Source organism: Euleptes europaea, chromosome 12 (assembly GCF_029931775.1).
Source record: "Euleptes europaea isolate rEulEur1 chromosome 12, rEulEur1.hap1, whole genome shotgun sequence".
NCBI classification, from domain to species: domain Eukaryota; kingdom Metazoa; phylum Chordata; class Lepidosauria; order Squamata; family Sphaerodactylidae; genus Euleptes; species Euleptes europaea.
In genome coordinates, this window is record NC_079323.1 from 22,752,240 (window position 1) to 22,765,504 (window position 13,265).

General features: G+C 42.0%; 1 protein-coding gene across 1 annotated transcript; it reads right to left on the bottom strand.

Moving 5' to 3' along the window:
• Window positions 1-4,022: 4,022 nt before the first annotated feature.
• On the bottom strand, window positions 4,023-9,334 carry RNF6 (ring finger protein 6). The gene is made up of 3 exons (XM_056858719.1): window positions 9,145-9,334; window positions 6,965-7,066; window positions 4,023-5,644 (listed from the first exon to the last, which is right to left on the bottom strand). The coding sequence occupies exons 1-3, from the start codon at window positions 9,332-9,334 to the stop codon at window positions 4,023-4,025; spliced, it is 1,914 nt and encodes a 637-aa protein (XP_056714697.1).
• Window positions 9,335-13,265: the final 3,931 nt, after the last annotated feature.

Sequence of the window (13,265 nt, forward strand, 5' to 3'; positions counted from 1 at the left end):
GGTTAGTATTTGGATGGGAGACCACCAAGGAATACCAGGGTTGCTATGCAGAGGAAGGCACTGGCAAACCACCTGTTAGTCTCTTGCCATGAAGACCCCCAAAAGGGGTTGCCAAAAGTTGGCTGCGACTTGACGGCACTTCACACACACACATTTTCCTTGCAGCAACCCTGTAAGGTAGTTCAGTTTGATCCTGGAGATGGGGAACTGCGGTTGTGAAATGATAGTTTGCCTAAGTCAGCTCATGGCAGTGGCAACATTTGAACCAAGGACTTCAAAAAACAGTCTGTCGGATAAGGAGACAATATTTTTTTTATCCTAAGGGTCTACAAGTATACAAGGACCTCTTTAAAAATAACTTGGGTATTCTACACAATAGCTATTACTGTACTGAAATATTGCATAAAGAGAACTAAACTTTCAGAACCTCTTTGGTACAACTTTTTATCCGTTTTTCTCAAGTCATGTTGCTATAAGTTACTGACATACGAATATGGGGTGCAGGAAAGTTATAGTTGCTTTTGAGAGTGATTATATGGAGTTTATTTCCAGCTATAGTCACAGAAGTAGATGATGCTACACAGAAAGCTACACCTACCCCACTGACCTTATACAAACTTTTAAGGAGAAAATTTCAGCACCATGGCTAGTTCCACTATGTTCACAACGATGCTGCTCTCTGAATTTCCAACTTGCTGAGATTATTAGCCAGGTGCTTTTATTTGTGGTAGTAAAAAAATTATGGGTTGGCTCCATAGTAACCTTTCTGTTGCACAAGGATTTCTCCAAACGGAACACAGTTTTCCCTCCTTCCACAGCAGGCCCAAATCTTCCCCCATCTTGATCCCCATCGCCTCCAAGAACAGGATTTCAGGGGACATTTTGGACTGCTTTGGAGGTGGGTGGTATCATGCTCCAGGAGCAGAAACCTTTGCATCTGCAGGAACATCTACTCTGGATCCAAATCAACAAATTCCACATTATTATTTTTATGATTAACAGCATGCTTTTCACATGTATCATAACATGGTCCATCAATGCACAACATGGTCCATCAATGACTATTAGTCATGAGCAAAATGGACTCTTCCTGTTCAGAGGCACAGATGCTAAGGGACAGTTATCAAGCTGTTCAATCGAGAGGTGTCCTATCAGGCTTAAACAGACTAAATTATTTGAGGGCTATGTGTGGCTGAGTGAACAAATCTATATGAAGTGTCATTCATGCAAGCGTCAGGTAGTCTCTCAAAAGCAACATAAAACTGAAGCCTGCACTTGGCAATAGTTCTGCCTCTTGGAAACTTATGAGTTCCTCAGGAGTTTTAAATTAAATTACATTTAAATTAGTTTTTCATGAAGCAGTGGAAATAATATCTTTAGAAAATGTCAAGGATTACATTTATTCTTTAGAGGCCAGGTGAAAATCAGTGACCCTTTTACAATTTTAATTATTTTTGTTTGAATGGTTTTTTTTAATTACATGTGTCTTTTTTTAATCCTGTTTTAAAAAGAAACCTAGATTACATAGAAACATCTATATCAAAGAACACAGTACATTAGAAATGAATCATGTCCATCTGTCAAACACATCGGTTTTGAGCCAGTCCACCGCAGTTAGCATCCATGTTCAGAGGAATCCCTACAGAATGCAAAGGGGCCTGCTTCTGCCCCACCCATTCTGTGGCCTGAACACATCTGCCACATTCCCAATCTAACCCTGTTATCATCTATTAAATAAAACATCTATACCTCGCTTTTCCTTTCGGTTCAAGCAACACAGTCTACAATGGAAGCAGGGGAGAGCAGGATATGGCTACAGGAAATGTACACATGGGGAAAATGGCAGAGGAGTTTCTTGAGTAGACATTTTTTTCACCAAATGGTATCACAATACCAGGGAGCCTAGTCCACTCTCTCTTCTAAATAATACCCACGTTTCAAGTGAATTGGACAATGGAGTCTGATTTTACGGCCCCATGTGCCCCCAACCATCCTTTCCGCAGTGGAAAAAAAGTACAAAAACAGCCACTTGTTTTCTGGAATGATGTCCCCTCCCCACCTTAGTAACTGCAAGTAGAAGAAGTCCTTCTAGAGCACTGGTTCCCAACCAGGGGTCCGCGAGAACTAAATTTAGGTCCGCAAAACAAAGTTATAAACCCATAATAAATTAATATTTTCAATTAAAAGTTCTCTATTATAAAAATATATATTCAAATATTATTCCAAGTTTAATGTTTAACTAACAGTTGTGATTAAAGTTTATTTTCAGATTCTCTGAATTTTTATTTTGAACCTTGGGGTCCCTGCACCGAACAAAAAAGTCCTAGTGGTCCCTGGTCAAAAAAAGGTTGGGAACCACTGTTCTAGAGAGTCTGCTTAGTGATCTACCCACCTGCCTTGCCAAGAGGAAAGAAAGTTTTTTTTTTTTTAAATGAGGCAATCACATTTCAAATTGAAGTTGGTTTGTTGGGAGTTGACAGAGGAACTGTGTGGTCTCTCTTTGCAAAGTAACCTAAAAAAAGGGAAAAGGAGCCTACCTACTGGGACCTCATGAACTGAGGGTAACCAAAAAAGTCAACAAACCAGGATAAATGAACCACATTAAAAAACAAAAAACAAACGCCTCAGAAGCACAGAAAAGGCAGGAGCGGAAAACAAACCAGAAATTAATCCCACACCCAAAACCACATTGAAAATAATACCTCTCCCAAACTACCCCATCCTGGTGACCAAATGTCAGGGTAAAAGGATAGAAAAAAGGCTAGCCAGGGTCAGCCCTGGCTCATATCTGGAAGGGAGACCATCAAGGAATGCCAGGGTCATGATGGGGAAGCAGGCAATGGCAAACCACCTCTGAATGTCTCTTGCCCTGAAAACCCTATGGGGTAGCCCTAAGTCAGCTGTGACTTGACAGCCAAAATAACCCCCCCACACTTCTTACAAGGAAGCCGGACTTCATTTTTGAATTTACTGATGTAGCTCCATTTAAATCTCAATTCATGCAAACATATTTGGGGGGGGGGGGGTAAAGAGAAGCACTTAAACTATTTTCTGCAGCCTAATGCAACGAGTTGCACGGCTTCAATCAACTACTACAAATTATAAACTTCTCATTCAGCTTTTAGTTGATGGTATATAAGTGATCCACACAATGTCTTCTCTCTTTCTGCAGTTTTATTCCGGTATTAGTATAAACCTTAAGGTCCAGGCATACAGCTGTGATTGATAGTAACTGATGTACATTTTCTCTTAACATTTTGTATCATTTGATGCTCAGGAAACTCTTCCTTTTAGATTGACCAATGTTACTACAATTTTTATGTATCTATGGCAGTTTTACAGCAAACTGATAAAATTGCAGACAAAAATACTTCATGCAGGCTGTAAGTAGGTTGCTTATCCTTGGCAGTTTTCACCTTCAGTTATTGTTAAGAACTCAAGTAATGGGAACATAAAAACCCTAAACGTTCTTTAATGTTTCAAAGTCAACACAGAAATGGGAAGAGATGGCAGAACATGCAAAAACTGCCTATAAAATAAATAAACCCTAATGTGCACAATATTAATGGTTTCTATACATATGCACCGTATATTAAAACACTTCAAGTAACTTAAGTATCTTCTGCCAAGTGTTCTGGAAGACAGCCGAGAAGACCCTTTTGTAACAAATGGTGTTCACTTCTAAATGAAATACTATTTGATAACTAAATGAAACTTAATAAACTAAACAAAATCAGGTTCTCAACAGCACAAGCTATTACATTTCTGTATTATAAAAGTGCTTTTGATACCAAAAGTATATAGAAAACTATAATTTTATTAGGGTCATCAGAATGACATTTACCCTTATACCTGCACTTTACCCAGAAAATGAGATTTGTTTGCTCCCACATGTAGTCAGATTTTCTCCACTTTTTAACATCAATCCCTTTCCCTTATTCCAAATGGTACTGAAATACCAGCCAGCTTCCAACAGACCCAACAGGGTCAAGAATTTGAGGACTTCTCTACCGGCTGTGATATTAAGTTACTACAGATTGCCGACAAATTGGACAAGTGGAATTTTCAGAAAGCCAACGATCAATGCAATGAAAATGGAACTCATGCATGCATGGTAACTGCCTCAGCTTGTTTCCCACCACATATTCATTCATGCATACACTACAGGTCTTACTTATTTCACCCCCTTCTGCAGTGGTGGTCCCGTAACTGCGAGTGGAAAGACTGTCCATTTGGTCTTTGGTTAATCCCCTCAAGCGGTCACTGGTATAGTCATCTAACAAAAGGTAAGGCACAAGGCGAAGAATGGGAAGCGTCCCATTTCCAATTAAACTGTTTGCATCCTGAGCCTGACTGTGATCTTGGGTTTCATCATGACTGCCATGTTGCGCAGCACGGGCCTCCCCGTCCCATTCCCTGCCACCCTGTTCAGCAGGACTGCTTCCAAGTGATGTTTCTCTGAATTCACCAATGCTGCTTAGACTCTGCAAGTTAGGCAGCCCTGACTGCATCTCTGATAAGTGCTGAACACCCCTCTGAATTGTATGATATGACTCAACGTCTACTAATGACCTTAGGTCTCCTAACTCAGTAATAACTTGCCTTATGATTGATCTAAGACCCACCGATGAAGACTCTCCAAGCCCGATTTCTGATATCCTACGAGGAGGCATACCTGCAGTGCCATCATAAGTTTGCATGCCTGTGTGTTCAGGTTGTGAAATGGTCCGACGAAAACCCTCACTATTACTTTCAGACGCAACCAAGTTTTCTGCCATGCCCGCTCTTGAGCGAGTTCTAATACCAATCCTTTGCAGATCTCTGTATGCTTCGGGATGAATTCTTCTTACCTCAAGGTCTACTGTAATAGCAGGATGCCTTCCAAGTATAGCTGAGGATGTCCCAGATGCCTCCTCTTCCACAATTATATCCAGTGACGGCACTTGTGTTTCACCTTGCTGTGATGGAGAATGGACTGTATGTGTCCTTCTAGACCTTCTTCGGATTTGTTGAGTATCCCTTTGTTGCCATCCTTCCAACAGGGTCTGGCTTTGACTGCTTAATGCTTCTGGTCTTTGTCTTGTCCTTCTCCAAGTTCTAGCTCCAGCTCTCCCACCATGAAGTCTCATGGATGCAACTCTTTGTACTCTCCTTTGTCTGATAATGTTGTGTTCATTGTCATCTAAAAAGGTGTGTGTTGCTGAGCTGCTGTTTCTGGTGCTGTGTCTGCCTGAGAAAAGCCGAGGTGTTTCTTCATCATTTTGTGCCACTGAACCACTTCCACTACTGCTTCTAGAGGAGGCAGTAGCTTGGCCAAACGTCTCTCTCAGTACCCTGCTCCTAGTTCGGCTTGCTATTGGGCTATCTGCTATTAGAGGAGTATTTTCTGCATGATTTCTGATAGCATGGCCATGTGAAACGCCTTCAAATTCTTCATTGGGACCATCCCCACCATTATAGTCATGATTTATATTTATTTCAAGGCTAAACCGGAATCCTCCACTAGTTGGGTTCACCTGGCTCACAGCTCTCCAAGTCTGGTTCCTCCTCTGTTCGCTGCGGGAGGAATTTCCTGTACGACGCAACATATTCAGCCATTCTGGCAGGGAATCGCTGGTTGAGTTTAGCTCAAGAGTCTCAAAATCTGTAAGTAGTTAAATAAATGTATTTTACAAGGTGTAAAACTTCAGAATATAGGGAAGGTAATTGCACTTCGATAAACTTAATGTCTGAAACAATACAAGGGCACCACACTGGGAACCCTTGTCATAGTATATTGTTGTAAATATTGAAATTTGAATTCCTATACGAATAATTTACATTGTGCAGTTTGTAGTTCTCTGGACGTCCCTTCAAGATTGGTAACTATCACCCCTCCCTGAAACCCTATCCAACTTCCTCCCTTTTCTCTTAGGTCATTTATGCATGGTTGCTTTAACCTTCTTTATTCCCTTCTTTATCCCCCGTTTCTTCTCTCACGGGGAGAAGTGCGAAGTAAGCCAGTTACAGAGCAGCATTTAAAGGGGTGGGACTTGATTTGAGCTTGGGAGACTTGGGAGATTTGAGCTTGAGTTGAGCTTTTCGGTATTCATGGCTCGATTAGCACAGTTTCGTCCCTGATCATTCAAGCCAATGCATACAGTTTTCCCCAACCTGGGTTACTTTAATGTGTGATGAACCCAGGTCCAAGCAGGGAGATCCAGCCCATGCATAAAAGACCTTAGTCAGCTCTTGTATGCTTTGCATGTGTGTTCATTGCTTGAAATACACTTCTTGTTTTCACTATTTTTATTATTAAATAAAATCCATTTTAAGTAATACAATTGCCTGCTCACTGAAGAATTCTCACCAGGGACGATCCTGGGATATATAGGTTATCGATCCCAGTTACCCCGCCCCCATTCTTTCTGACTCCAGCTAATTCCCCAACTAAAGTAAAGACAGTCTACCCAGAGTAATAGGGGGGACAGAAGGAGTTTTAATTGCAGATCTAATTATTTCTAATTTTTGTGATCCTAGCCCTATTGCATTGTTTGTTGGATGCCTTGTGCTAATTACATGCACTGTTTTACACTGCATCAGTGAGAAAGATTGGCTACACATAAAGTAAATAGATAAATATTTTTTAAAGGCCTGGGCAATTCACACAGTACTTTCATGAGACAGCGATACTGGGCAAACACAAAACAGGCTCATAGAGAACAAAATGAGTCTTAACAATTGTATAACAGTAAGACACTAAGAGAAGGGTGGCATGTAGATCTTACAGATCAGCTTCACAAGCTCCACATGTCACCGTTCCAATACTGTAGCTCTTCAACTCATTGGCTTAGCTTTTATTCAAGGAAATGTTGCAGATGAAAAGTCAATCTTTTAATGGCAATCTAGCAAAGACTATTTTGTTGAATATCAACAGAGCAGGTATCTCCCAGAAGCTATCAATCAAGAAGTTAAGAAAGCTTACATCTAACTGTATCACCTTCTCTATTTTCTGTGTTTGATTGGGATACCAGATGCTCCTTCTCGCCTTGCAAACGCTGCTGCAGCTCATCTGCTGTTATTTCTCCTGAAATGTTGCACAGTATATTGTCAATTTTATTACTGATTGAACAGTACACAGAAACAGGGCAGTTTTTTTAAACCTATGATATTCAAGAGAAAAGAAGAAATAAAATGTATAAATCACTAAAAGAGTCATAGGAGATAATCTGGAATGACAAGAAATAAGATAGGGTTACAAATGCTTCTGAGAAACGAGTGAGTAAGATTATACACTGAAACTACCTGACAAAGTTTTGATAAATGCTGCTCACAATTCTGAGGCCCTTATTTTGGATGTAACTTGTCCCTGAATTTTAGAACCAGATCTAAAATTTAAGGAACTGAAATCTAACATTTGCCTGTTAGTTATATTTCTTTGTTTGCATAAATGAAGGCATTGTTCTAAGTTTTCTGTTGCCCCAGAACGTCGGACCAGAACCAACGGGATGAACTTAAATCAAAAGAGTTTCCGGCTAAACATTAGGAAGAACTTTCTAACAGTTAGAGCGGTTCCTCAGTGGAACAGGCTTAGAATCATAAAGTTGGAAGGGACCACCAGGGTCATCTAGTCCAACCCCCTACACAATGCAGGAAATTAACAACTACCTCCCCATACATCCCCAGTGACCCCAACCCTCCCCTCGCCACGCAGGATCCCACAATCAAAGCACTCCCGACAGATGGCCATCTAGCCTCTGCTTAAAGACCTCCAAAGACGGGGACCCCACCACCCTCCGAGGCAGCACATTCCACCGTCGAACAGGCCTCACCGTCAGAAAGTTCTTCCTAATGTTTAGGTGGAATCGCTTTTCTATTAGTTTAAATCCATTACTCCGTGTCCTAGTCTCTGGAGCAACAGAGAACAAGCTAGTTCCCTCATCAACATGACATCCCTTCAAATATTTAAACATGGCTATCATGTCTCCCCTCAACCTTCTCTTCTCCAAACTGAACAAACCCAACCAAACAAACCCAACTCCCTAAGTCTCTCCTCATAGGGCATGGATTCCAGACCTTTGACCACCTCTTTGGGAGGTGGTGGGCTCGCCTTCCCTGGAGGTTTTTAAGTAAAGGCCAGATGGCCATCTGTCAGCAATGCTGATTCTATGACCTTAGAGAGATCCTGAGAGGGAGGGTAGGAAGGTCTGCATCAGTGTTTGGCTCTTGTGGCCCTTTCTTGCATGCTCAGGGTAGTGCCAATCGCCACTTTGGGGTCAGGAAGCAATTTCCCTCCAGGCCAGAGATCCTGGAGGGGTTTTTTGGTCATCTTCGGGGGTGGGGGAGAGGTAGCTGTGAATTTCCTGCATCGTGCAGGCAGCTGGACTAGATGACCCTGATGGTCCCTTCCAACTCTATGATTCTATGTCAAGGAATGAAAAAAACAGGAACATAATTAGCAATAACTAGATTATAGTCCACTAGAACCCTAGAGTCCAACAAGATTTTTGTGCTGTAAGCTTTTAAGAGTCGAAGCTCCAAGCTCTGACTCTTGAAAGCTTATACCCCTAAAATCTTGTTGGTCTCTAAGTTGTTCTACTGCAGACCAACACAGCTACCCTCTGAAACTATAATTTGCAATATTTATATTAAAAATACCAGTTCCAGTAGAATCCAGGCATCCCCCACAAATATGAGGAGCAATTTTTTTCTACAATGGTTAGAGTGCTGAACTTGGATCTGGGACACCCAGTTTTGAACACCCACTCTGCCATGGAAGCTTGTTCAGTGACCCTGGTCCAGGGTCACACTCTCCGCCTGGCCTACCTCACAGGAATATTGTGAAGACAGAATGGAATGTGAGCTGCTTTGGGTCCCCTTTGGGGAGAAAGGTAGAGTATAAATGAAATAAATAATTCTGTCTGCATTTAATTGTTTTAACTTCTAAAAATTCTGTCCTGCTTTATATCCTTGGCCTGAGAGTAACTATTACTTCATTTATACATTTTTCTTTTACGTATTCAAAGTGATGAATTAAAAAGACAGCTACATGAACTTTAGCTCAGAATTACAGCAGAATAAAATGAAGGAAAGTACCATATACTCTGCCCTGAGCTCCCTGAAGGAAGGGCGGGATGAAAGTGTAACAGGTAAGTCACATCTAACCTGGAGTCCCAAGGAGGTTGCAATCTCTCATTAACCTGTAGTCTTCATCACTGAGTTCATTAATGAATTGGTAATAGGCTTCCTCTCTGTTAAGGCGCTCCTGCTGCCGTTGCCTTTCATCTTCACCACTGGGGTTTTGAAAGATGGTCTGCCTACCACTTTCCCCTAAGCCAAACCCAGAACTGTCCATTATGGGAAGACCAGGCTGCTACAAACTACAAAGACAAGAAAGTTACATAAAGCCAAGAACTGTATGTTTCAACCATAGTCTGTTTATCTGTGATAGAAGCTCCAGAATTTCAGTGACCACAGAAATTTTTTACAGCAGTTTTGTTTTCCCAAGCAAGGACACACCCAAAATGCAGCAATTACACTTCTAGCCACAACAAATGAAACAACAAATGATGACAGTTCATTCTTAAAAGCATGGCACACTTTTACAGGATTTAAGCAATACAAAATCCTTTCTGTGTCACAGCTTTATTACCACCCCCACAGAGTAGAGATGCAAAATTTTCATAAATTTTGAATCAAGGGAGGGGGGGGGATTCCACAAGAAAAAAAATTCAGACCCAAATTCCCATGTTTCCCATGGAGTAAAATCTAGTCTTATAAAATATTTAACTCATTCCAGTCTTTTTTTTTTAAAAAAAAAACATTCAAAGGAGATTTTTCCCAGTTCTTCTCACAGTTCCTCCCCCTTCAACGTATACACGTTTGCATCTTTGTACTGAGGATACACTTCATTCCTCTTAGGAAATGGGCGCTAACCCACCAGAAAACATTTTTGTTAGTCTTTAAGGTGCTACTGGACTCCTGCTCTTTTCTACTAAACCCACCAAAGTACATGCTATTATAAATTGCTCTGCCTTTAAACGCCCTCTAGACTCTTTATACTGTCGTTTTACTTTTAAGGCGACACACCACTACATCTCTAGACCAAAGCAATTTGGATTCCAAGAGAGGGGCAGTGGTTCTTCCTCATGGTTGCCTTACCCAGCCGCAGGGGAAAACCCCCCAGGTTTTTGGCTGGAGGTACTGACCGCCCCTCCCCACTTCGCTAGGCCGCTTTTTTATATATATATATAATTTTTATTAATTTTTTAACAAAACATACAATATAAAAAAAGAAAAAAGAAAAAAAAAGAAAAAAAAGAAAAAATTATAAGATACAATAATATTAAAAGTCAAAAGGGGCAAGAGTCCAGTAGCACCTTAAAGACTAACAAAAATATTTTCTGGTAGGGTATGAGCTTTCGGAAGAAGTTATCTGAAGAAGTGAGCTGTGGCTCACGAAAGCTCATACCCTACCAGAAAATATTTTTGTTAGTCTTTAAGGTGCTACTGGACTCTTGCCCTTTTTGACTACTACAAACAGACTAACACGGCTACCCACTGTGAATAATATTAAAAGAAAGAAAAAATAAAATTATAAAAGGGTATTTATACAGTATATTCAATACATTCATAATCAATCTAAGTACCCAATAATACCCTTTCCCCCACACCCACCAAAAAAGTGACCCTTCACTTCTGAAGAAGTGTGTGGTGGTTTTGTTTACCTATTCTCTAAAAAATTAAATTTATTTAAATATTATTTTTCTATAGCTCACTAAATAATGTCGTAAAATCCATTTCTGCCATCTTATCCCAATACGAGGTGGCCTTAAACCACGTTTGTTTAAATTCTTCCATATCATTTCCGTGTAGAAATTCCGTTAATCTGCCCACCCTCATATCTAATCTGGCCACCCTCATATGCTAGGCCGCTTAAGAGGGCAGGGGAGGCCTCAGAAAGAATGACCGGACGCAGGTGCCCCCCACCCCCACCCACTTGCGGGGTAAAAGGAAAACAGGCCAGTCACAGTTCCCCACCTGCACCCGCTGGAGCCAGGGGTCAAGGATGCTCGGAGGAGGACCACGGCTTCGTCAGAACAGCCACACGGCGGCACCTGCAAGCTCCTTGGCTTCCTCACTGGAAAAAAGGAAGCCATCTTGCAGGGGCAGCCTAGTTTTAAACATACACAGCCCCTCCCCCCCACTACCTCTTCGCTTTCCAGCAGCAGGCAAGACCTCCCCCGGCCTAATTCAAGGCACCGAGGTGCAACGTCGATGCCGAACCGGCGGGTCCCTGTGACGCGGCTGAAGGTTCCGCTAAGGACTGCGCCTGCGCGAGGGCCCAAGACGCTTTACACACTGGAACGGGGGCGGGGGGGCCGCGGCCAGTCCCTTCCGGATTCCTGAACCCAGTTTTCCAATGAGACGCAGGGCAGATGGCGGCCAGCCTTTCATCTTCACCCCTGGGGTTTTGAAAGATGGTCTGCCTACCCCTTTCCCCTAAGCCAAACCCAGATCTGTCCATTATGGGAAGACCAGGCTGCTACAAACTACAAAGACAAGAAATATTGTCGAAGGCTTTCACGGTCAGAGTTTATTGGTTCTTGTGGGTTATCCGGGCTGTGTGACCGTGGTCTTGGTATTTTCTTTCCTGACGTTTCGCCAGCAGCTGTGGCAGGCATCTTCAGAGGCGTAACACTGAAGGACAGGTATGCATCATGTGAAGAGACACCGTCCTTCAGTGTTACTCCTCTGAAGATGCCTGCCACAGCTGCTGGCGAAACGTCAGGAAAGAAAATACCAAAACCACAGTTACACAGCCCGGATAACCTACAAGAACCAATAGTCTTTAGGAATTTATGTAATGGGGATATATATGTGTACCGTGTGAGAACAGTAGATATTTTTTGGTTCTGAACAGTGTTACTCCTCTGAAGATGCCTGCCACAGCTGTTGGCGAAACGTCAGGAAAGAAAATACCAAGACCACGGTCACACAGCCCGGATAACCCACAAGAACCAAAGACAAGAAAGTTACATAAAGCCAAGAACTGTATGTTTCAACCATATCTGTGATAGAAGCTCCAGAATTTCAGTGACCATAGAAATTTTTTACAGCAGTTTTGTTTTCCCAAGCAGGGACACACACAGAATGCAGCAATTACACTTCTAGCAACAACAAATGAAACAACAAATGATGACAGTTTATTCTTAAGAGCATGGCACACTTTTACAGGATTTAAGCGATACAAAACCCTTTTAGGTTTCTGTGGGCCAGCGGTAAATTTAGGTTTCTGTGTGCAGCCCGATCCAACGCATCTTTACTCCGAAGCTTCTTTAAGTTCAACAGCTACATTTAAGCATTGCGGCCACGGGCAGAAAACGCAATTGCTTCATGTTTATGTATGGTCTCAAAGACATTGTAAACAGAGGCGGTTTCCCCTTATATCTGTGCAGCGATTGGGTATCCTGGTCTGCGGTGCAACCAAAAGTCTGCCACTCTTAACCAGTACACCACGTTGGCATAATTATACCCGGCAGATAAACACTGAGGCTAGATTGCGCATGCAAGATCTGAGCAAGGCTGTCAAAGATAGGACATTTTGGAGGACTTTCATTCATAGGGTCGCCATGAGTCGGAAGCGACTTGACAGCACTTAACACACACACAGGTTGCACAGCGGTATTTACATCCGAGTAAGCATGCGAGACTCTTTCTTGTTAAGCATTATTTGTGTTGGCGTTAACAAGTGGACTCCAATAATTTGCACTTTGTACGAATATGCTTCTGGATTCGATTCTCCTGCCACAAGTTGCTTCACCAAGCTTTTTTAAAAAAAAAAACCTATTCTTGGGCGTCAACATTTTTTCTCTGAAGCTGTACATTCATATATTCTCAGACTGTTCTCTACCCTGCTACCTCATTCTAATAATTACTCCTCCCCGCCTACTCACAATCAATCAATGCCCTGCCATCGAACACAGAGCAATCAGTTGTGCCCGCCCCTAATCTCACACAATGATCCTTCATCCGGTACAATATTAGGACGTTATGAAGATATGCTATGGGGAAAATGAAACTGTTTGAGGCACATAACGGTTCGTTTTCTAAAGCGCACATTGGATTTATTAGAACAGCAGCGCACACGTTTAGATCATCATCTTCCTCCCCCACCCCCTTTGCTTGTTTAGGAAATTGCTTGGAATAGTTTAAAGAGGGCAGCAGATCTCAGGCGATCTATTGCAGGGATCTCACAGACAAAGCTGCTATTCTAGAATGAATTA

Excerpts from the sequence above, each read along its gene's own strand:
- RNF6 (XM_056858719.1), bottom strand. The coding sequence starts at position 9,334 with ATGGACAGTTCTGGGTTTGGCTTAGGGGAAAGTGGTAGGCAGACCATC. Across the intron at positions 7,067-9,144 it reads CAACCTCCTTGGGACTCCAG|GAGAAATAACAGCAGATGAG; the intron begins GTTAGATGTGAC and ends GCAACATTTCAG. Across the intron at positions 5,645-6,964 it reads AGAAGGTGATACAGTTAGAT|ATTTTGAGACTCTTGAGCTA; the intron begins GTAAGCTTTCTT and ends AACTACTTACAG.